Raw genomic sequence first — 23,063 nt, 5'->3', positions numbered from 1 at the left:
GGGAAAGACTGGGTAGCACAGAGGTCTAAAGAGGGAGACGCTACTGCTCAGCTTTTGATTTATATTCTTCCTCAACACATTATTCCAGAAATGCAAGGCCCAAGGCTGGACAGATCTTCACAACAGGGGGACCCGTGGCAGGACTCTACTTCCCATTTACCCCTCAATGACTTGGTCTATCGACTAACCTTACTACTACAATGGCTGCAGGTCCTCCTTTTGTTTTTCTTTAGCTTGAGTTCGCTAGGCCCCTCATGGCAGGAACATGAACATTCCTTCATCCCATCTACCCACTCGACCTCCTGGAAACAGACATACTGCAGCTGACAAATGTGCATGGTACACAAAGACAACAGTCAGGGGAAGGTCAACCCCAGAGGGAGCCAGGATGGGATCAGTGGCACTTTGTACACACCCTGAGAGAACTAAAACAATTACACTGCTAGCAAACAAAGCACAATGGAAGCATTTCAATCCCCTTTCTCTCAACAAAACACATCGACCCGTTTATCCTCATGGCCATGTATTTGCTCAAGAGTCCAGACAGGTGGATTAGTGAGATACCCCAGGCACACCTTGTCATTGTTCTGGCCTCCAGTCTCTTTCCGCTTCTTATTTTTTGAGACTGCATGCATCTTGTGTGGTTCATCCTCCTCTTCTGCATCTGGCAAAGATACCTCTTCAAACCCATCAAACTACAAAAAAAAAAAAACAAACCAAACAAAACCACAAAAATTTCTCTATCGCAACAGCTCTTCAGCAGATCAAATTCATGCTCCCTATGAATTTCTGAACTGAGCTCAGTTCCAGGACATGACAAGTTCTGTTATAAGAGACATAAATGCTGTAAAAGAAATTTGAAATGTTTGCTTCAGTCCACCAGCAGCTATCCCACCCTGCTTCTTCCCTCTCTCTGGAAATGCAGCCTCAATCTGACTTTTTCAAGTTCAGACATGTCTAGTATGTCTGCTTCTATCCTTCTGGCCTTGGGGAAAAGATTGCTCCACCTCATATTCCTTCTCCTCTGTCCAGTTGATCTCCTCAAAATCTCCCATGCGGCTGGCTGAGGGCCGTAAGTGATCAAAGAATACAGAGAACTCATCCTGCAAGTGGTCGTGTCCTTTCAACAGTTGCCACATTTGTGTCTTCAGCTGAAAGACAGGGGAAAAAAGAAAAAAAAAAACAAAAAAAACCCACCACAAAATCAGAGAAACTGAGTGTTTCATTCCACATTCTTCTCAGAATGATTTCTCAAAGCAAGTGGAACATCAAGGCTTATTAAACCCTCAACATGGAAGTTTAAGCTTGCATTTATATTACTTCATGGATATTTTGAGATCATTCCACACCCAGCTATCAAATTAGTAGAGAAATATCCCTCCAAAATTCTTGGCAGACTCTGTAGTAGGTACTACGCTAAAATTTCACCTGCAAGGTGATAAAAGCAAGGTGGATTGTAGGAGAGAGGAGACACGCAAGCCAGTTAATTGTAACATCTCTTGAAGAACCAGCTTCTATTCTCTTCGACGTCCCACAGAGGGAGATGGCACCTGACAAAACGTGTGGTCTCCAAGAGCAGCACATGGGAGCAGTGGAGCAGGCTAGCTAATTGTACTGTCAGGGGTGTTGAGAGAAAGGAGATACCTGGATGCCCAATTACCTCTGCGATCTCCTGGGGGAGGCAGTCTGCACAACCTTGCAGAACTTTGATGATCTTTTGATGGTGGGCAGGATTTTCAGCAAAACAAATCTCCAGTTGCCTGAGGAACTTGCGGCTTTTTTCAAATGCTTGCTGCTCTTCAAACTGACCAAAAGAAAAAGATTCACCCCTCACATTCAAGAATACATTTCTAAGCATCTCCAGTTGGCTTAAGCAAGCTATAAAATGCCTGTCTTGGTAGTTGTCTTCCACTTGTATTGACACTTTGCGAAACCGGGAAGAGGTGGAGGAAGAGAAACAAGACTTTGGATAATCTGATGTGAGCTGTAGTTTTGCTTCAACCACATGCACATATGATAGAAAAATCCAGAAAGAATATAACACCTCTATCTTACACAGCAAAAGGCTGATTTGTGAGGCAGGGGAACCATTCCACTTGCTCTATCTGCACTCAGGTTCTGTGATGTAACCAGGAGAGGTTGATTCTCTACAGTAAAGTATGTGACCTCCTGTTTCTTTTGTGCACTAGGAAGGACTTCGTATTCTTTCACTCCAACAAGCATTCACATCGTCTGCTTAAAATCTGGTCTCCTCTCGTTTTACTTACCAGTCCACACTCCAAAGCCTGTTCTGGCAAAAGAAAGGCAGCAAAATCTGTGAGCAACTGTGGCCAGTCACGCAACAGTTTCTGTAAAGTGGAATACAGGTCCACAGCTGTTCGCTTGTCTGTGCTGATCTGGAACTCATAGATAACGCGAAGAAAGTCTTCATACTTTCCAGGAACATGCTGCAACGCTTCACGCACCTGGAGAGATCAACAGACCTTGACAAGACTATGTAACATCCAGGAAGAAAACAAGCTAATTTAGTAATCTTTGACCTCTTGCTAGTCAGAATTTACACAGTGCTTCCAGTTTTGTTGAGCCAACCAAGTCTCTTCCTTAAAGATAAATTTGAACTGCTCACAAGAGAGAAAGGAACCAAAACTAAGCGTATGAAATTCTGAACTAGAAGAGTGCTGTGGTGGATGGACTGCAGCCAGCAGCTAAGCACCCCCACAGCCACTCCTTCCCTCCCCAAGCAGGCAAAGGGAGGGAAGAAAAAGAGTAAAAGCAAGAAAACTCATGGGTTGAGACAAAAGACAGTTCAATAAGAATCACCATACGGGGTGCTACAAAGAAAGCTAACTCCATCCTGACCAGATCCAGTACACCCAGTTAGAACTGGCAGTTACGCAGCTCAGGCATAAGCTGTGTTAGAGGACCCAGTGTCCCATCTTCCCAACTCTGGGTTACATGCTAGTCTGGCTTACCCTGGTTAAATAGGCTTGTGCAAATGCCAGATCTTTCTGTTCCCGCAGGGGATCTCTCTCCAGGATGTCTTCATCATACAAGAGGAGCAGCTTCGAGGTGTCTTTGCTAGCACGAGCACGGCCCCTCTTACTTCTGGTTCTGTGGGAGCTCCTGCTCTTCCCAGGGGCTTTCATGTTTTCTCCTGTGAAAAAGCACAAAGCAAGTTGTACAGGTTCTTTTCGTACACTCCCTGAGCTGGCTAGAAGTGCTCTTCTAGATCAATATTGCAAGAGAAAAGTAGGTTTTTGGAGTTTGTGATGAGATAACTGGTTATGCTCTCCAGTAAGTGCATGAGCAATATACTGTTCGGTACTCAGGCTGGACAAGTTATTTTCCATTAGCTGTTTATTTTCATAGCATCCAATGGGAAATATCTCTGGATACAGCAACAAGCCCATCCTGGCTGTTACTTGGCAACCTGCTAAGAACTAACAGATGTGTCTTCTGCATACCAAGGCCAAAAAAGGTGCAGTAGATGCACAGAGATATGATGGGAACAGAGCTGGCTGTTAACACTTGCAAATTATTCTTTTAGCTTATTATTTCAATAAATAGAGTTAACATCACAGAAAAATAACTGGTGGGACACTAATAGGGAATGAAATAGCTGTACCAAAAGTTACCACATGGAGATTTTTATGCCTTCAGTTAGGAATCTGTTGGCCTGTTGGGAGGAGGCCCACCTTCTCAAAGTTCACTGCTCAAATTCACCTACCACTTGCTAGATTCTGTTAAGGTCCTATTTTGTTTCATTCACTTTTCCCCCAACATGACATTATAGCACAAAATTCAATTTAGCAAAGATTTTACTATTCAATATTGTTGTTATATTGGTATTGGCTATTAGCTGACACAAACCACAAATCTTACATCTACTAATTTTTGAAGCATAAATGCATTACTAAAACTAAAGACACACCGAGATGCACAAGAGCTTCTATGGTAAGAGCTGTTTTTACAGCACTGTAACTGCACTGCAAAACTTAATTTCCAAATGAAAGCATCACTAAGCTAGTTTACATGGAGTGCAGTTAAACCTAGGTACCGTTTCCCCATTGTTTTGCTTCTACTGCAGAAAGCAGCTCTATTTCCCCATGCCCTTCGTCAAAAGAAAACCACAGAACCTACCTGCTGGCGTTCTGTGGGACTCCACCTGCGGGGCTGTCTTTGTCAAGGTGAAGGCAGATTTAGGTTCCTCTGATACATCTCCACACGTTTCATCATCTTTCTGTAAACTCTCTATTCCTTCCCCTTCGTCATCGTCCTCCTCCTCCGGCTCAGAGTTCTCTTCCTGGGAATTCTCTTCTTCAGAATCTCCTTCTTGGCTTAAACGTCTCTCTGTTGCAAGCCAAGTAAGTTTCTCCATTGTCTCCTTAGAACACAACAACAAAAGAAGTCGCATTGTTTTCTTTTAGTGCTTGTTTTAATGTCATTTGGCAACTACTTCACTCCATCTTAATTCTAACAGCCAGTTTCACAGATCAACATCTGATTAATTACAGGATTCTACCAAAGGGACAGAATTCAACAACCACCAGAACTGCCTATTTCTGCATCGCACCCAAAAGCTGTCATTAGCAAGTTTTTTTAAAGTTTTGGTTGCTTTTACCTGAAGTTCTGGCACTGAAAGAATAGATTCTTCTGAGGCTGAAGACATTTCTTCATCCTCATCTTGCGTAAAATCATCAAAGTCATCTTCTTCCTCCTCTTCTTGTCCTTCTCTCTCTCCTCCAGCTTCAGGGCCAGCTGGTGTCCCAACAGACTGGCCATCTATACTGGATGAATCCTCTGGTCTTCCTAGTGGACTACTAAATTCTGCCTCAACATCTGCTGTATAAGATAGATTCTTTGGAGACTCACTGCTTACTTGTGGTCCAGCAACAACACCTGCATCCATCTGCTGTTCACCATGGGGAGATGAGTGCAAGGCCCGTCGTTGCTCTTCTCCTTTCTCGTCACACAAAGTATGTTCCTTTTTTGTTTCTTTCAGGTCATCTGAACATGAACATGCGGCCTCCATGTTCAGCTCTTGGCTAAGATCCAGCACAAATTCCTCCTTCACTCCAGGACATAAAAGATCTCTCTTCTGTATTGGATTTACTTCCTTGGTAGCATCATTTGAATCTCCAGGCTCAGTTTTCACTGTTTCATCTGTATCTTCTAAATGAGGCAAAAGGTCCACAGATAATGGCTCTGAAGTGTTCTCATCTCCTTCTACCACTGTCCAGCTACAGCAGTCACTCTTATTTACCTTTTCCTGATAGCCATTATTTGAAGTGGCAGGATTTGTACTACACTCCTCCTCGGGGGAGACAGCGGAGCATGAAACATACAACTCTGGGACTTCAGTCTTGGGCTCCACTGTGGGATAGGGATTTTTGTTGTTTCCAGCAGGGCAGGAAGGAACCAAATTCATCTGTTCTTCATTTTCACCAACAGATGACGCAGAAAGACCAACAGGGTTACGAGAGACTATCAACGAAGGGATTGAAGAAGTCACTAGAGGCTGACTTAATGGACATGGGAAAGTGGATGGATTTACCAGTAAGGTTGTAACTGGAATAGCCTGAGTGCCTCTACCAACTGTTGTATTTATGGGCTGAATCATGTTGCAACCATTGCCTATATTAACCACTTTTACTGTGGTAGCAGGCACAGTAAGGATGACAGGAGATGGCTGAATCAAAGGTGAAGTCTTGATCAGTGGGGCAGATTTTGCCCCCTTTTTCTTTTGGTATCCCTTACGAACACAAGGTTTGCGTGTTTTTGCTCCTGCCAAGGCTGGCAGCATCAGCTTCGGCTGTAAAGTCACTGGATTTGAGGATACCAGAGCTGGTGGTCCAGCAGCTGAGAAAGCTCGTCTGGAGTCCGAATGTGACGTGGAGAGCACGTTCTGAAATTCCAAGCCATCCCCACTTCCCACCACTGCTGGAACATTCACAGGCTGCACTCCTGGCACAGTCTGCGTAACCGTAGCTGGCTGGATTAGCCGAGGAATCTGAACCATAACTTTGCTGGGAGGAGCTTCTGACTGGGACAACTTCAGAGTTTTATGGATGTTAATAGTGTTGGAACTGGGCTGCAGACAAGGACTAGGTCGAATGAGTACAGGTTTCAGAGCCGAAGACCTCTGCCTCCTCCATGCTCTCCTAGAGAATCGATTGGCAAGGGGCTTTAGGGTCAATACTAGTCCCTTTGGCATGAGTAGAGGGTATTTTTCATCATATTCTGTGTCTGAAGTTTCCTTTCCTGCACCCAAAAAGACAGATTCTGCATCAGGTGAACCTGGCACCTCCCTGGCATCTTCTGCTAATTGCTTCAATTCCCTCTGAATGGAGGGCAAGCTTGCCTAGAGGGAACAAGAGTTCATTAGTCCGGACCACAGGCTAGTCCTTCATTACCACCTTCAAACAGCACCATAGAAGGCAACTGACATCAAATTGTTGGTAAAAGTAAAGCATTTTCATTTACTATCTATATATTATATTTTATATATATAAAACTTTATATTTACTGTATATTCACTTTATATTCATGAGTTTTACTCCAAAGCCTTCAAAAGAATCTGAGAGCCTGAAAGAAACAACAGTACCAAACTGCTTTATAAATACAAGATTTTATGGGAAGGAATTTTCACTGTAACAATGAAAGACAATGAGCAATTAAGAGAACTGGATTTTATGGCATCCGAGTTTAAACCTCTCCTCCCTGACGAACTCGCAGGCATGGTCACTATGCCTCCAACTTAATCTTTCTTGTGCAATGAATCTCACAGATAGAATCCTTACAAAGCGTGAGACATCTGGGTATAAAACAAAACCCAACAGCCACACTGCAAGTGAAGATAACCCTAAAAAAAACCCCCATAACACCCCAAACCCCTACATATCTTCTTTCCTCTTAGAAAGTGAGCTTTTATGGGGGAAGAACATGCCCCCTCTCATGGCTGTGATATAGTTAGTAGTGCTGCCACCTTTCCTACTCTAAGTCAGACTATGTTCACCAACAGATTGACAAAGGCCAGTAACGAAACCATCACGTCAAACCAAAGGCACTAGAAATGTACCCAGGTAGCAAAACAAGGCTATGACAACAAACTCTGTACTTCCTTGATAACTTCAATTGGTGCTTGTCTGCCCAGCTGCAGTACACAAGAGCGTATAATACCCCAGGTTGCCAAGTACTCCCGTTCTTGCTCCATTTACTAGCTAAACTCAGGATAACAGAGGCTCCCACACAATACAATCAGACTACCTTTTGACTTCAGAGCTGTAGGCTAACCAAATAGGTCCCTCTGAACCTAGTATGTAATGACAAAGAAAGAAAAAAACCACCCCAACCCACAAGAAATCAACCAACACCGTAAAAATCCCCTGTGCTGGATGAAGAATAGCAGAAACTACCTTTAACCAAAATGGCAGGCGATGTTCTTCTCTCTCCACAGGTGGCTTCCACTCATTAGGCTGGATTTCCTCACAGCACTTGAACAGAATGGGCAACTGCTTTGTCTTTTTGTAATACTACATGGAGACAGGAGAGAATACAAGACAAGACTACTGTGGTCATATCACCCGGCCAGTAAGTGCAGGATAAGGCTTGTGCTCTGTGAAAGTGTTCACATGAATAAAACTACTCTCATCGCTACTACTTTATTAATGTTTGTGTGGGTAGTACCTTATTAAAGACCGAACAAGAGCTCACTGACATCTCGGTTTCACCCAAAAGAAAGGCTGATGTTCTAGAAGATGTGCAGGCGTACTTGCTTTAAGTGTTTCTAATTCTTATCCTCTCTTCAGCAGTAGCTTATTCAGCCAGGTGGAGACAGCACTTTTGTTTCAGCTTCACTGACTGGACACAACACTTTTGTTTCGGCCTCACTACTCAAAGGTTATTTGTATGACTGTTAGGATCACTGAAGCTACAGTTGCACTATGACTGCACGTGCTAGGCTCTGAAGAGTCAAAACAGTAATAGAAGTAATCGCAAAGCACAGAGGATAAGGTCTTTTTGAAGAAATCATCCTTGCTAATAGAACAATGGCATTTTCTTTTAAGAAAGTGTCAGTACATATACAAGAAGACCCTTGAAACAAAGAGCATATCTTCTTGTATAACAAACATCAACCAGACAGACAGATCTGAAAAACAGCAAACCATAATCCACATTACTTACTCTGATGATATTATCAGGGGCTCGATTCATATTGAGATTCTTGATTCGTACTGTAAGCTGGTGGGCAGTTTTTGTTGGCAAGAGATACTTGCTGATCAAAGGCTTTGGAAACTCCGTCCCTTCAAAATGTTTCAAACCTAATGCTAGTAAACTGAAGGAGGAAAGAAGGGGGTGGGGAAGATAAAAAGTCCTTTAGACAGCACAGCAGACTGGTATTTGGATGTGCCATTACACAATGCACAGATATCCCAAAAGTCTGCATCCTAGAAATTCTCCTTAAAGTCTCATTTGCATGCATTTTATTCAGTAATTCTATGCACCTACTTGTCCTCTGCCTTGGTGAAGATAATCTTGTCACGGGGAGGGTTTGCTTTCAAGGAACATATTGGCAGTAATTCTGGATACATAAAGACTCTCTTGGTGGCCAAAATCCATGCCACTTGCTTTGGCAAACATGGAAATTCATTGGCTGTGAAAAGAATTAACAGCTAAGGATAGATGTATACATGGGACAAATAATGTTTTTCCACAACTGAATTCTTGAAAACACCATTTCTTTTACTCACTTCACTGTAAAACAGTAAAGAATTTCTTCCTGGTTTTTAGCATTTGCAGATTTCCTAACTTTTGCCCTGAAGCTTACATCAGCAAGCAGTAAAATTACTTGTCCCATGTTTTTGTCCACCCTGTCATGAAAATGCACTTGTAAAAAGTTCTGTTTATTTTAAAGTTCAGTTATGTTCAATGCCTAGGTAGCAGAAAAATCACAACCCAAATACAGTTTGGAATGTCAACTAACATACTCCAGTGGAGTATTTCTTTGATGTGTGTGAATCAACACATTTGGAACAATTATTTCCAGTTTCACAGTTTCTTGATGGACTTCTGCAGCTTAGAACATCATCTGCGGAACAATAAATGGCAGGACTGTGACACCAAAGTCAGCAGCTCAGGTAACACACTTTGTGGCAAGTTTAAGAAGCAAAAATGCAGTCAATGAAGTGGATGCTTTTATCTAAACATTCCTTATAATATAGTAATAAAAAAGGTCATTCCCAACAGCAGTCTGAACCACGTCTCATCTGGGGCGTGTACAGCATGCAGTGAACTCCCATATAAATGCTTTCCCACCTCTTGTCCCTTCAAATACTTACCACTCTTCTTCACAGCTTTGCGAGGGCTCCAGTCAACTTGGACTTGGGCATGAAAATCTTCAATAAGCTGCAGTGCTCCCTTCAAGTTACATGGCTGAAACATTGTTTGAAACTTAGGATTGAACGAGTGACGAAGGAGTATAGAGCTTCGAGCAAAGTTCCCAAGCTCACTCTGCAAAGTCAAACACAGAAGACATAAATGAACAAGCCTTCAAATGGAAGGCAAAAGAGCAATAATGAAAAAAATAAAAGCTGGGAAAGTGACAGGCATAAAAAAAAAAATAGTGTTACACATCTTATTTTTGAGCATTACAAATCTAGAAACAATCAGATTTATTATTTTTAATAACTGCACCACTTTCCAGACCCTTTCAAGGTCACTGAATGTTCACTAGTTACAGAAGCTGTATTTTTTTGAACTTCATTTTTGGCATTTCCAAAAGGACAAAAAATATACAGAGACAAGCTAATTCAAAGCATTGTTATTAGTCAGCACAATATGAATTATTTCTGTAAGTATCGAGCATATTCATAGTAGACTAACAACATCATGCCCTTACTGAGTGGCAGTCTCTCTCAATTTAATGGGATCAATTAAATAAATTAAGCTCTCTAAATATCTCCAGTGACCAGCAATCATTAAAAGTCATGTAGCTCTTATTTCAGATCTATCCTTACCAAAAACATCCTGGTAGTGCTGGCCTCGGAACTTAAAACAGGATTGCAACTTGCTAGAAGATGGATTTGAGTCAGAAGCTGAACATGCTTGAAGAACAAAAATCAAGTAAATTTTATTTTTTTTTTCAGTGTATCAGAAATCCAAGAAACTGGAAAGCGTTAAGTATAGAGGCACAAAAACATCTGAGCACCACAAAAATACTATAACTTAAAAAAAAAAAACAAAAAACAATATAAAACTATGGGTAAACTTTAACACCCACTGGCAGGAAGTCCTCTTGAACTTCGTATGGACATGGAAAAAAAAAGAGATCTGTAAGTGCAGCTGCTCATCCATGCTGCTGACAGCTCTTAAAATGTTCAGACTGAATTTCTATAGTTCTGCATGGTGGGAGGGAGGGAAAAAAAGAATCCAAACTACGTCAAGAGTAGTATTCTCAGAAAGCAGTAAAGAAGGTGGTGAAAACACAGGATTTTGACAGATTACAGTCAGAATTCAAACACAGCCCAGATATTTATCTCACATGAGAACAATACAGATGCCAAGAAATAAGCTCTACTTTGCACACTCAATTCCAATTGTCTTTCAGTATGGACCCAGGCATGTAAATATCACCCATTAAAGCTCCAGCTTCACATGTAGCTTTTTCAATTCATTTCATAAGGCAAGGGTGCCAAAGTGGTTGCTGTACCTACTGGCTCTCCCACCTCTGTAGTACACAGCAAAGATTTATTATGTCAGACCAGATAACATTTTATTACCTGTTGCATTTGCTGCTGGAGCCTCTTTCTTTGCATACTGTCCAGAACAAGGCTCTGGAGAGGCTTCTCATTTTGAGGTTTTGATTTTTCTATCTCTTGTGGTGGCTTGACTGAGGACTTTTTCATTCTCAACTGCTCAAGCTGCTCCTTCACTGTCCGATGTTGTTCATTCAGTAAATTGGCCAGAGGCTCTTCAAATCTGTTTGAGATCAGGCAGACCAAAACATAACAAACATATGATTTAATAACCACTCACTTTTATTGAGAATATTTTTAATCTGTAGCAGAAAAAAGAATGCACGTATTACCACCCTTTCAAAAACAGTTTCAACTATCTCCTGCTTTATAACAGGTTTTTATTTTAGCTGTGACAGTTAATATTCTGAGTTCTGCTCGTTTCACTTCTGTAATAGGCTTGAAGTTATATGTATGGTTGTTCCACAATGCTTCTAATGCAAGATATTATAAAAACGATAAACCCACCAAAGGTATATTTTGCTACAAACCAACCTTAAAAATCCTGTATACAGATAGAAGGGGGAAAGAAACAACTCTGAAAACTGCCTGCCAATTAAAAATGAATACAACTAACCATTATCAAAATGCATACAAGTAATAAGAGAGGGTATAAAGTTTCCCTGCTTTTAGTCTGTAGCTGGTTTAAGAATTGCTTCACTCCCCTCTGGTACTGCTCATACCAGGAAGAGCATCAAGAAACTCCAGCCTTCATTTTAGCTCCTTTCCCAAACAGACACAGCTTCATCTTGAGCTGATCTGCCCCATAAACAAGGAGACACCATTCATACCACAATTCACCCTCAGTCAGTCTCTGTAACTGGTTAAATAGAGTGGTGTTATTACATAGAAAGAAATGTTTTAGACCCTTTCTTCTTCAAGGCACTGTTTCAAGTACAACCCATATCAAAAATCACCAAAAGCCAATTTCCAGACCTTATACTTGTTCCAAACCTAGGCCTCAGCTATCTTAGGCAGTCTTTTTCTTTAGAGAAGTTTACCTTTACATCCAAGCTATTTAAAGATAAGGTGACAGAATTGGTTAAACTGGCTCTCCTCAAGTGTTTCTTGTTATCAAAAAAATTCAAGAGCATGAAGTGAACTTTACCCTTCCCAATTTAATTTTTACTTTATTGTTAAAAAGACAATAACACTATTATTTTTCTGAAATCACTTCAGATCAATACATCCACCAGCACAAGAATTAAGAGAGACATAACAGTGATCACTTTGTGGTAGGAACCTTCTTTGCACAGGTCCTACACAGCTTGGATCACATATGCAGCAACACCCTAGTATCCACTGTTTCTCTACATAGTGGTTTGGAGTATTGTCACCAGTCATGCAATATCCTGCTCTGCTAACTAGTTTAACAGCTGAATTAGGTGACTTAGGAGGTAGTGAAGACATTTTTTCCAAATTAGTCTAATAAAGGGGGCATTTTGTGGATGGACTTGAGAAATAAGCACTATTTAAATACAAAGCGACAGTATCTATAGCACAGACACTACAGCAGCAGTAACAGAATCCTCCACTAGAGATGCTAGCTGGTTAGAACACGTGACTGTTCTCAAAGACCCTGGCCATTTTTCAGCTATGATACAGAACAGCTGGCACCAATATTTTAGTGCAGGCACCCTGCTGTCTCTTTCCAAACAGTTAGGTTTTCACTGTCCTCATCATCTTTTTCAGATGCATTGCAGTCAGTAAAGTCAGAGGTGGCAGTCAGAAAAAAAAAAAAAAAAAAAAGAGGGTCAAGTTAAAGTGTTCAATCTCATACGTAAAAATGGCTCAGAGCTTTCAAAATAGTGGCCTGTGCTGAAAAGACATTCTCTCTTTGGTGGATGGCAGAGTACAGCTGCAAATAACCACAGACCTTTTAATCATAACTGTTCTTTTTTTAATTTTACAACTATAACCAAATTATCCTACCTAAGTGCCTGTGGTGTATTAAAATTTGGCCGTGACTCCGTAACATTATCTTCATCTTCTGGACCTTCATCCTCCATGTTTGAAAAACCCATCTCGTCCTGAAACTGAGCAAATGTGTAGCAAGTCAGGAATAGAAAGCTCAAGTAGTACATTTACCGACTCTCTGTATCTAGTAAAGCTCATGACAATCCTCTTAGCACAGACATTAATCTCTGCAAGGACTCAAGGAAGCTCTGATATATGCCCCTTCCCAAAGCTAAAAATTACACTTTTATGGCTGAACCCTTTGCACACAGTCATCACTAATCATCTTACAGAGACCATCCTTTTATGGCTTTAGAGATTTCATGTCAGATCTGAGAAAGATCTATTCTTCAGTGCTTTATCACTTACTGTCTCAAACAGCTCCTCCATCAGTTCATTCACTTCCTTTTCTGTAAGGGGGGGAAAAAAATAAAAAAAGTATGAAGGTTCCTTTTTCAATAAACACTCAGCAATCCTGCCATAATATCAAGTCATTTAAGTAATCTCTCTTGCAAATTGAAACCCTCCTCGTGCAAAGTGAGAACCAAGAAGGAAAGGTCCCTGCTGCTGTATCCCTTTTTAATGCTGGGCCCAAACCAACTTCAGCTAAGACTCTTTAAATTCAAAAATATCATACAAAAACTAATTGTCAGAATTATCTTTCAAGTTATGTTAACCTCTAGTAAGACCTAAAATAAATGTACTTTATTGAGAAGGTGATAATTTATTGAAAAGTGATATGTTTATAAAATTAACTTAAAGATTGTAAGGACTTGAAGAATATTTATTTATGGTCAAGTCATAAGGCAAGCATTCAATTCTGAATCGGCTGAAGCTTTAAAAAAAGACTGTGCTATTACTGAAGTATTCTTCAGCCTTTGCTATGGAGTAAAGTTGCATCTCACAGTAGAGCAGCTCTGGCTAAATCCTTTCGTATACTCCTAGAATGCCAGCTTTGCATAGGAAAGGTGTTAAGTCAGTACACAGTTTGTTTTTTTTTTTAATTACCCTACACTGCAAAATCTTTGCAACCACTTTACAAAAGGAATTACTAATCCTAACAAGGAAGCAGGTGGGATTCCCAGAAGACTTACTGGTAATTCTCACTGCACGATCATTTCTGAAGTCTTCTGTATCTGGTTCATCCAGATCTTCCAGAAAGTTGTACTCGGGGTCGTCATCATCATCTGCTTCATCTAATAAGAAGTGTGTTTTGAAATGTTACTAACCTGCCCCAAGACCAATCAGTCATCAGAGGCAGAAGCCCTTTGTTTACTGTCTGACCTGGGACAAAAAGGACTAGGATTACTGCTTGAAATCAACTGTATGTTCCTTGTTATGGAAGCCATATGAAGCCCATCCTCTTTTCAAACTGAGCTACTAGCATCCCTATTTGTAACCATTTCCTTTTTAAAAAGCTGGATTTATGCATTGCAACCCGAGTTTCAGCTAAATTAAGAAAGCGAAGTAGTATTATCTCAATCTGTGTTTTATGTTCAATTTGCACAACTGTAAGCACCTGGTAAATCCAGAACAAAAGGACATCAAACCCCAAAGCTTCTTCCTGCTTATTCTCAAAGAACAAAATAGTTATTTCTACCAAAACAAGCCTAACAAGGAGACACGCAGATATATTCAGGTATATCAATGCTGCCAGCTTCATGACACAGCACAATGATGGATTAAGGGCTGCAACACCTAATTTTTGCTTATAGTTGCCAGTTACTGCAGGTGCTGGCTCGTAAATACTTACAAGTGAGACAGCTGAAGTTTAAAATGCCTCACAAATGTCCATGGAAAAGATGAGGAAAGCTGATGGTATGCAAAACACACGTATATTACTAAGCAAGACAACAGCTGCAGACAACATCATGTATAAATAGAAACAGAAAGCTCCAGGTTTTCAATGTAATCCCCGATTCCAGTTGACAACAACAACAAAGCATCTATCACATACCTTCATTCTCCACATCATCGTTCATGAGTCCTCCAAGCCACCTTTTCCATTCTTCATCATCTGCAGTATTTGGATCATACATATCAGGTGTGATATCTGGGGCTCGGAGCTCAGCCTCCAGCTGACCAAGAGGAACATCCTTCAGAGGTCTCTTTGATCGGGTTCGGAAAGCAATGAGGCTGTCTTCCAGAGACTGAAAGGTGAAGGAAAAGAACAATGGAATGACAGTGTCTCTGCTTTTCTCAGTTTCTCTGGCAGTGGGGTTTTCAGCCCAGCCAAAGAAGTGCAATACCAAAACCAACAGATTCCTGCCACAAAAAATCATTTACTTCAGTAGTTTGAGAAAGCTAAACTTTCATTGCTCTCACTATTAAGCTGTTCTTGTTTGAAAATATATTATTGTTGCCAACAGCTACCTCTATTCCGTCTTAGAGCTTGCATCTTACATACTACAGAGATTCAACTTGAAATAAGATATAAAAGTAGAGCAGAGTGCAGTGAAAGTTAATAGCAGAGAGCACCAGAAAACTACCTCCTTTCTAAGAAACGTTACTCAAACTAAACCCACTCTATTACAGCATCCCCCAAACCAGTACCTGGTATGAATCCATGCACACTGGGCTTGAAGCCAATTCTTCATCCACTGCATGCAGCTTCTCCATGAATGTGCTGTCTTTGTTTTGCTTTGGTTTAGGAGGTGGTGGAGGTCCCATGGGAACTACTTCAGCACTAATATGTCTAATAACAGGTGCAGTAACCTTCTCCATCTAATTAAAAAGGCCTTTGTGTTAAAAGGTTTTATTTAGAACAAATTTCCAAGGAGAGAAAAAGTCTTTTTCTGCTTGACTAGTCTAGCACAATAGAAACGAGAGAAATGCTTCACAGGAAGAAATGGATTCTTTATGTTACACCCACTTTGATTTTCAGAAAGTACAAGTAAATTTACTATTCAAAAGACGGGCAACAAAGGAGACATTTGGAAGACTTGAGTATCAGCCTTAACATTACTAGAGCTGATAAACCTCTAGGCAAGTAATTGTGGCACATGCCCAGCCCTCCCAAAAACAATCCCCTGGTGACTACAATGTGGAAATATCAATACATCACTGCTCCTTTTCTCAGATTCCAGTGTCAGTGTCCAGTTCTCAGTTTCTTTCTCATTATTGTTTGCTGATACTCCACTTTTATCACACTGCACCTACTCCTTCAACTGACTTAACAGTGCATACAGTCATCACAAGTACCTTTGTGCTTTTATCAGAACCACTTCCTCCTAAGCCAAGCGCAGAAAGCAGCTCTGCTGCACCCCTCTCAAAAATAATCTGAAAAATAACCATTACCTGAAGAAAAGACAACCGTTTCTATTGCTGGTGCTTTTTTAAGTACTCTTGTTTATTTTAGACTAAGCTCTTTCTGGAAGGGTTGAACTTCATCGCTTATGCAGGAGCCACTGCGGTGGAACCCTAAAGCCACATGGCACCTGTAATGTCACCACTAATTTAAGCAATAATATTAATGTAAAAATGGAAATATATAACTTAGAATGACTAAAAGTTGTTTCTAAAGAAAGCAAAAACTCTCTTGCAAGTTTACCTCGCAAAGTGTTCCTCCCTCTTCATCAGAGGATCGCCTCGTCCTGGATCGCTTTGCTCCCCGAGGAGAAGAAGCAGTGCTCTCCACATCACTTTCCAGTAAGCTCTACAGCACAAAACATGCAGAACACGATCAAACAGTCATGCCACAATCAAGCACTGCTTCAACTATTATGCCAAAGATACTTTTTTAGCCAAATGAATAACAGAGCACTGAAGAAAGACTAACAGAAGGGCCAGGATGGCTTGTAAGTTTTTAGGAGCTAAAACAGAGAGAGCATTCTACTCCCTCAAACATGCAGACAGCTCCACAACGAACACAACAGATCTCGGCACAAGTTGCATTTACTTCTTCTGCAGTCTCATCCTCATCCTCATCCTCAGGCTGGTATTCTTCATCAGATGAATCATCCTCCTCAAGAGGAATGTCCACAAACTGAGGAGGCTACAACAGAACAGAAGAAAGTTGCACTCTGATGATGCAGCTATTGGGATCAAAGATTTCTAACTGAGGAAATACCCTGCAGCTCAGAGAGGAAGTGGACTACTAAAAAAGGCTGAAGAAACCAAAGACATGACTAAAGTAAGATTGGTAAAGCAAAGTGGTTTGAAAAGATGCAAGAATGAGCACAAATGATTTAGCATTTACATGATGGAAACACTGCATGAGCAGAGACTCAAAGAGAACTCTAGTACTTGAATGGCCATTCACTCCTGCTTAACCCAACCTACACCTAGGTAACAAATCTTCTGGAGCAGGCAAAGATCGGGGTGGTGGTGGTGAAAGAAATCTGAGATCCAGACAGTCCTACAGTGTATGGCAGCAGTCTCACTTGGGGAGAAGCACTGCAGAGCATGAGACCTGGGCAGTGACCTTCACTATCCAGAGTTTCATCTAGGTAGAAGCTGTTGCAGTACCAACATGGAAAGGTGGATTACTGGCAGAAGAGACATCCCTATGACATGCCATCACATCCTCATGTTCAGCTCCCCTGAAGGCAGCTCTTTGGGCCCCCTGTGCACCTGCAGCTATGTTAACTGCCTTGCCCTTCCTTGCATACCCTGTTTCAATGCTTCTGGTCAATACTCCCAATGTGTCAGACATGACTCTACTCCACTCTCCAAAAAACTCCATGATTAGCAGGGGGCCTATAGTATGTTCTATATATTTCCCAGCAGTACTTCACTTACCTTCACCTCATTTGCCTTCTTAATTGGAGAAATATTCCACGTTGGAATGACCTAAAGATTGCAAAAATACTTTAAGTGTTTCTGAAAAGCAGGATATTGCACAGCTTAGACACCCTCAAACAAGTACTTGAGCTTGAGGCCTTGTTCTCCAAACTAGCTCAGAAACAACAGTCTTCAACCAAAGGCCTTCTAAACTGCCCACATGATCTCCACAGGCAGTAACTTTAGAATAGGATTCCATAAATTCACTACATTTTCTAAATCTGATCTGGTTCTATTCTGCTTAGTTAAAATGAATTATTTTTTACATTGTTTTAACTTTTTTTTTTTGTTTCATTTTAAGAATAAATCACAGAAAAGCACACTTTACACCTCTTTCAGAAGACACAAGAATCAAAACCATTCAGGTAGGGGCAGGATGCAACAGTAAAAACAGATGACATACTTACCACTCCTTTCTCCACAACTTCCTTCAGTTTGGAACGAGTCATTTTGGGCTCCTGAGAGTTTAAAACAAGACAATGTCAAGCTATTTAGCTATTTTCCTTAACAGCAAATTTTACCCCAGAAGCTCTTTACTACAAGACTTTTCTCTTTTTCAAATTCACTGCCTTTTAGACATGATCAGTGACATCAAAAATAACTCCTCATAGTTGTGTTGTAACTTACACTCATACAGACACTACTCAATGCACCCAGGTGACAAATCTGGTAATTAAACAAATTATGGTACTACCCATTCTCTCCATACCACATCGTGGACCAAGAAGATAGATTGGTAAAGGTATCGTGCATTTGGAACAACTGAAAAACCAATCTGAAAGAGATTTTTACTTACAAACAAAGGTATATCTTCTGTCTCACTGATAGCTGCTTTCATCATGGCAACCACATGCTCATTTGTGATCACTTCCTACAGGAACACACAAAAAAGTATCCTCTACATTCTGTTTGGAGTTCTTGCTTTCAGAACTAGTTTGTTTTAATGTAAGTCTATTTCTTTTTAACTTTCTCTGTGAATGCTCCACAGAATAAATTTCCAGCAGGAGGAAAGAGAATAGTGAAAACAAAAGTCCACATCAGTTTTGGTTCTCTGGTGTCGCAATCAGCAAAATGTGCTGATCCCAGCCACATGAGAAATGCTGCCATGGAACACTGTGCTGTAGCATTTCAGAAAAATTGTATATATTTAAAAGAAATAAGGCAGAAGAGACCAAATATTTGCAACTACATTTTCTGAGTGCCAGCATAACATTCCAGGGAAGGTAGGCAACTGTGAAATATTTACAGCCCTTCCACAGAGCCATGTCACAGAGACAGATGTTAATTTACAGAATTTGCACAACATCAGCTGGTGAATATGCCTGAAGAAATCATGGCAGTCTCCAGTTCGTTTGCCACACGGATGACAAAAAAGGAAAACGTATGAGATTGCTTGGATTAGAACAGCAGTAGCTGCATGAACTAAAAAAAAAAAAAACAACACAAAACCAAAAAACCACAACAACAACCAACCAACCACAAAATACTAACCAACCAAACCACGAAAACAACCACAACAAGTTTTGATCCTGTAGGAGATAAATACTACTGCTCTCCAGATCCTGCTCATGGGATAAACTGAAATCTACATCCAAAACAGGTGTAGAATTAGAGTTCTCTATACAGCCATTGGCAGCACCCATACTCTTCTTGCAGTTCCTTTCTAACCAGACGTTGTGTGATGGACTAAAAGGTTGGCTGAGGTCATTAACAAAGAGCAGTGCATTTCTGTCAGCAGTGCTAGAATTCCATCAGGACTTTATCATTAAACAGTTCACTCAAAACAATAAACAGTGAGTTCACAGTCTACACCTCCACACCTGGAGACATAAACTTGCATTTTAGTTCAATTCATCCTGCTACTACCATACAGTAAACAAGATGCATTCACCACTGTAAATAAATGAAGTCAGGGGTCCATTCCCTGTCAGTCCCACCACACTCACATGCAGGATGTTTCGCACGTTGACCACCGTCAGGTTATGTTGTTTAGCTCCATCTTCTAAGGTGCGATCAAGGGTATCATCTAGCTTGATGTCACAAGACACAGACCCCTCCTCTCCTTGACTTCTCCCTTCTCTTTTCCGTTTGGCTACCTTCCTCCTCCTCTTCCTTCTCTCAATATCCTCTCCACCTTGCTCCTCTGAAAATCAATAAAAATGGAATTGAAAGATTCACATGCTTCACATCCAGCACACTGACAGCAAGGTTTTTTTTAAAAAAAAGCTAGAATTCTGCCAATAGAGTAGGAGATGTTTAAAGTATGTGATCAAGGCTAAAACAGCTGCAAAACTCCAGGCACTATACAGCAAGAGCAGATTACAGTTTCTGGGACTTAAGTGTTTCCCTGAGTAACACACTTTTGCTGACTTAGGGAACAGAAAGAATTGTAACTTCCTCTGAAGGAAACCGGTGCTCCTAGTAACCAAAATATTGCAAAGATCAGCTCCAGCAGGTTTCACTTAGATACCTGTAGTTTATTTAGCTATTGAATTACTGAGCACAGGACGAAAACTTAAAAAAAAAAAAAAATTGTACCTAAACAGTCCCTGCCATGCTGTACAGAATTTCATAGTTCTGCATTTATACTATTAAGTCACAGGTCTGTTCCTTTCACCATGGAATAAACTGCCCCAAATCCTCATTTTCCTCATCAGCTTGCTGGGGCCACTCTTTTGCTGAACACTTGCCCAACCAGGAAGGATATTATAATTAACAGGCAGAACAGCAACCAAAGTCCTCCCTCTGCTACCACACTGTACACCAAAGATCCAACATGCCGCACAAACGGAGGGGGGAACAAGCCAACGCGTTCACTCGTTGCAAAGGACACACAGAAGGGAGCAAGCTGGCCAAGGAACTATGCCACAGGAGATGGAACCAGACAGACAAGGAGTCCAAGTATGTAGAAGTGTCCCAAAGAGAGACTTATATTTCTCCCCGCCACCCTGGAAACTCCAATTGCTATGAGGAGTCAGGGAGCCCTTCCAACAACCAGAATCCTCACACAGCACATGCACTATGTAGGTGGGCCTCCCAACTCCACTACAAGTAGAGTCAGCTCTTATAAAGGTGGCTCCTTGCCCTGCCTCCAAGTTACTGTGGAAGGTGGAGGCACCTGGTGGTGATCTCCTCATCAGTTCCCACCCAAGGCTGGCCAGACCCTGGCTGAAAACCAGTCAGGAGGGGCTTTCCTGCCTGGTTGTGAGCATCATCCATAAGCCAACCCTCATTCAGGGCTGGAGGTTTAACCCCAGCACTTCAGGCCACTCACCAGCTCTGGTGTTTTTCAGCAGTTTCATCACAGTAGGATTTCTAACAGCCAGCTGCAAAGAACGTCTTGCTGGAGACTCCTGCACTGCACATTGTTTTTCAGTCAGATACAGGTCTCTCTGTGAATTCACTTCCACCTCTGTATACAGCTTAGCTGTTTTCCCTGTAAACAGTACACACTAAGCTGTGGTCAGATAGGCCATATGGACACAGATGAGCAAGATTAAGAGGCTGCTGCAATTACAAAAGCTTATTACGACCATTCAAATCTGTTAAATCAACTGTGCAAGTCTAAGTCCAGCAGCAGTCATATCCTGCTGGAAACAATACCAGGCAGAAAGATCCCCCCACCTACACCTACTTCAGTCTTGCTCCCTCCACTATCAGCTCTGCACAGCCACACTCAAAATTGTTCCTGTCAAATGATCCAGTCACAAAAAAAGGGTTATGTAAAACATGGTTGTACTCCCTGCTGTATAAATGTGACTGCAACAACAGAAATCAACGGCTAGAGACAGGCACTCCTTCACCCAGCCTGTGCACAGCTACAACAGCACGGCTAACTGAAGCCTTTTAAAGGTTTTTAGAGACCTGAGGCTAATATAAAAACCACTTTACTGTGAGAGGAGTGGCCACATACTCTTCCCACTCCTGTTCTGTGCAGTCCTATAAGTCATGCAGGTCAAGAAAACGACTGTGAACCAGGCCCTATTCTACTTTCCTTTCTCCTGACACAAAATCAGCTGTCAGTCAAATCAGGGAGCTAATCACAGCAGCAAGAGAACCAGAGACAACACCTTTCACAAGGGAATGAGGGACCACTGTCCCTTTTTGATGAGCTTACAATGATTATTAAAAATACTGCTTGTATCGAGTCTACCGGGTTCACCACACTGCTGAAACTTAAGTTTTGTGAACACCTTAGGACAGTAAAAAAACACAGTCACCCAAAACCAGTTTCCCAACACCACAGCAGTTGCTGGTCTGGGCTGGCACAGCTATTTGTGCAGCTGTGCAGAAAATCACATCATAAAGTTGATCCAGACAGAGAGGAAAAAACATGAGGCCCCCATCCCACCTTCCACACCCCCTGTTTTTTTGCCACTTCAATTCTCCAATCTTATTGAACTCAGAGACAAAGATGTATGGCAGAAAAAGAACAGGACAATTTGGGGAAAAAGGGAACAACCACTTATTTCAGCAGACTACAAGACAACTGGAGATGAAAAAGTGAGCATCGCCTTGCTTGTGAATACCTTTCATCTCCCTCACAAGCTTACACATCACACTTGCAAAGTTCACCTGGGCTTTTGATACAGACTACCAAAATATCTATGTTCCACAGCAAACTTGTAACTTGGCATTAAAACAAGTTCTACTTGCACTGGCTCTTGTAAAGAATCACAGTAGAGTCCCACACAAGTGCCCTTGTAGACTACTTTTCCAAATGCTTGAAAGAATTACCTTCCAAGAACGAAAGTAAACACTGACAAAAAACTCTGAACACCAGTATTTTGAAAGCTGCACTTTAGCTGGTCTCGGAACTCATCATCCAAACATTTGTTTATAAAAACGAAACACAAGATGGCTATTCAAATCAAAGCCTGGATTTGCAAAGCCCTTGTCTAAAGATTAGCTGAAAGTAGCATACGCTGCACCACGTGAAACCTGTGAAATGTCTATGACAGCTACTGTCAGGAATGACCACTATTACAGTCCAGAAAAGATCAGATACAGGGACAAGACAGAGAAAATGTGTGTAAGTTTTTAAAACTGGGAAATCCAGAAATAAAATTTGGGAAAAAAAAAAAAAAAAAAAAGGCAACTTCTAAAGCACTCGGTGTTCAGCTGCACTACAGGCAAATGGCTTCAGATCTCCATTTTTTTTTTTTTTTTATGTTTTCAGGGAAGAAACCCCCCAACTTTGAAACTGTGATCCTTGCTAACCAGTAATACTACAGAAAAAATAACAAAAACAGCAAAACCCCAAGAACAACAAACGACCACAAAAACTAAGCACCCAAAGGAGAAGTTCCCTATATACACGCCCATGAAGCTTTCCTTCAGCCGACCCCAGCGATGAGCAGAGCTCAAAGGATGGAGGCCAGACCGGCAGCGAGAGAAGCTTCTCACACCCGTAAAACCCGCCGTGAAGGGCCGCGCTCGCCTTTACCTTCCGCCCCCGCTTCGGGGCCCTCGGGGATCCGGGCGGTAGCGCAGGCCTCCTTGGCGCCCGCCGCCTCCTGACTGGAGCCGGGG

At 41.5% G+C, this 23,063-nt stretch overlaps 1 protein-coding gene across 1 annotated transcript in view; it reads right to left on the bottom strand.

Moving 5' to 3' along the window:
• The window catches only part of GON4L (gon-4-like (C. elegans)), a 23,207-nt gene extending 3,538 nt beyond the window's left edge, over positions 1-19,669 (bottom strand). The window contains 25 exon segments of the mRNA XM_008946458.1: positions 189-355; positions 476-695; positions 1,008-1,151; positions 1,661-1,804; positions 2,268-2,465; positions 2,973-3,154; positions 4,141-4,384; positions 4,622-6,361; positions 7,416-7,532; positions 8,185-8,335; positions 8,509-8,653; positions 9,339-9,510; positions 10,017-10,103; positions 10,779-10,977; positions 12,726-12,829; positions 13,119-13,159; positions 13,844-13,945; positions 14,707-14,899; positions 15,303-15,473; positions 16,300-16,404; positions 16,648-16,743; positions 17,490-17,540; positions 17,939-17,989; positions 18,328-18,402; positions 19,478-19,669. Of these exon segments, the coding sequence (XP_008944706.1) occupies positions 189-355; positions 476-695; positions 1,008-1,151; positions 1,661-1,804; positions 2,268-2,465; positions 2,973-3,154; positions 4,141-4,384; positions 4,622-6,361; positions 7,416-7,532; positions 8,185-8,335; positions 8,509-8,653; positions 9,339-9,510; positions 10,017-10,103; positions 10,779-10,977; positions 12,726-12,829; positions 13,119-13,159; positions 13,844-13,945; positions 14,707-14,899; positions 15,303-15,473; positions 16,300-16,404; positions 16,648-16,743; positions 17,490-17,540; positions 17,939-17,989; positions 18,328-18,372 (4,869 nt within the window). The 5' untranslated portion in view covers positions 18,373-18,402; positions 19,478-19,669.
• Between the last annotated feature and the right edge of the window lie 3,394 nt (positions 19,670-23,063).

Source organism: Merops nubicus, unplaced genomic scaffold (assembly GCF_000691845.1).
Source record: "Merops nubicus isolate BGI_N331 unplaced genomic scaffold, ASM69184v1 scaffold13248, whole genome shotgun sequence".
Lineage (NCBI taxonomy): Eukaryota > Metazoa > Chordata > Aves > Coraciiformes > Meropidae > Merops > Merops nubicus.
This window is presented reverse-complemented; position numbering and strand designations above follow the sequence as displayed.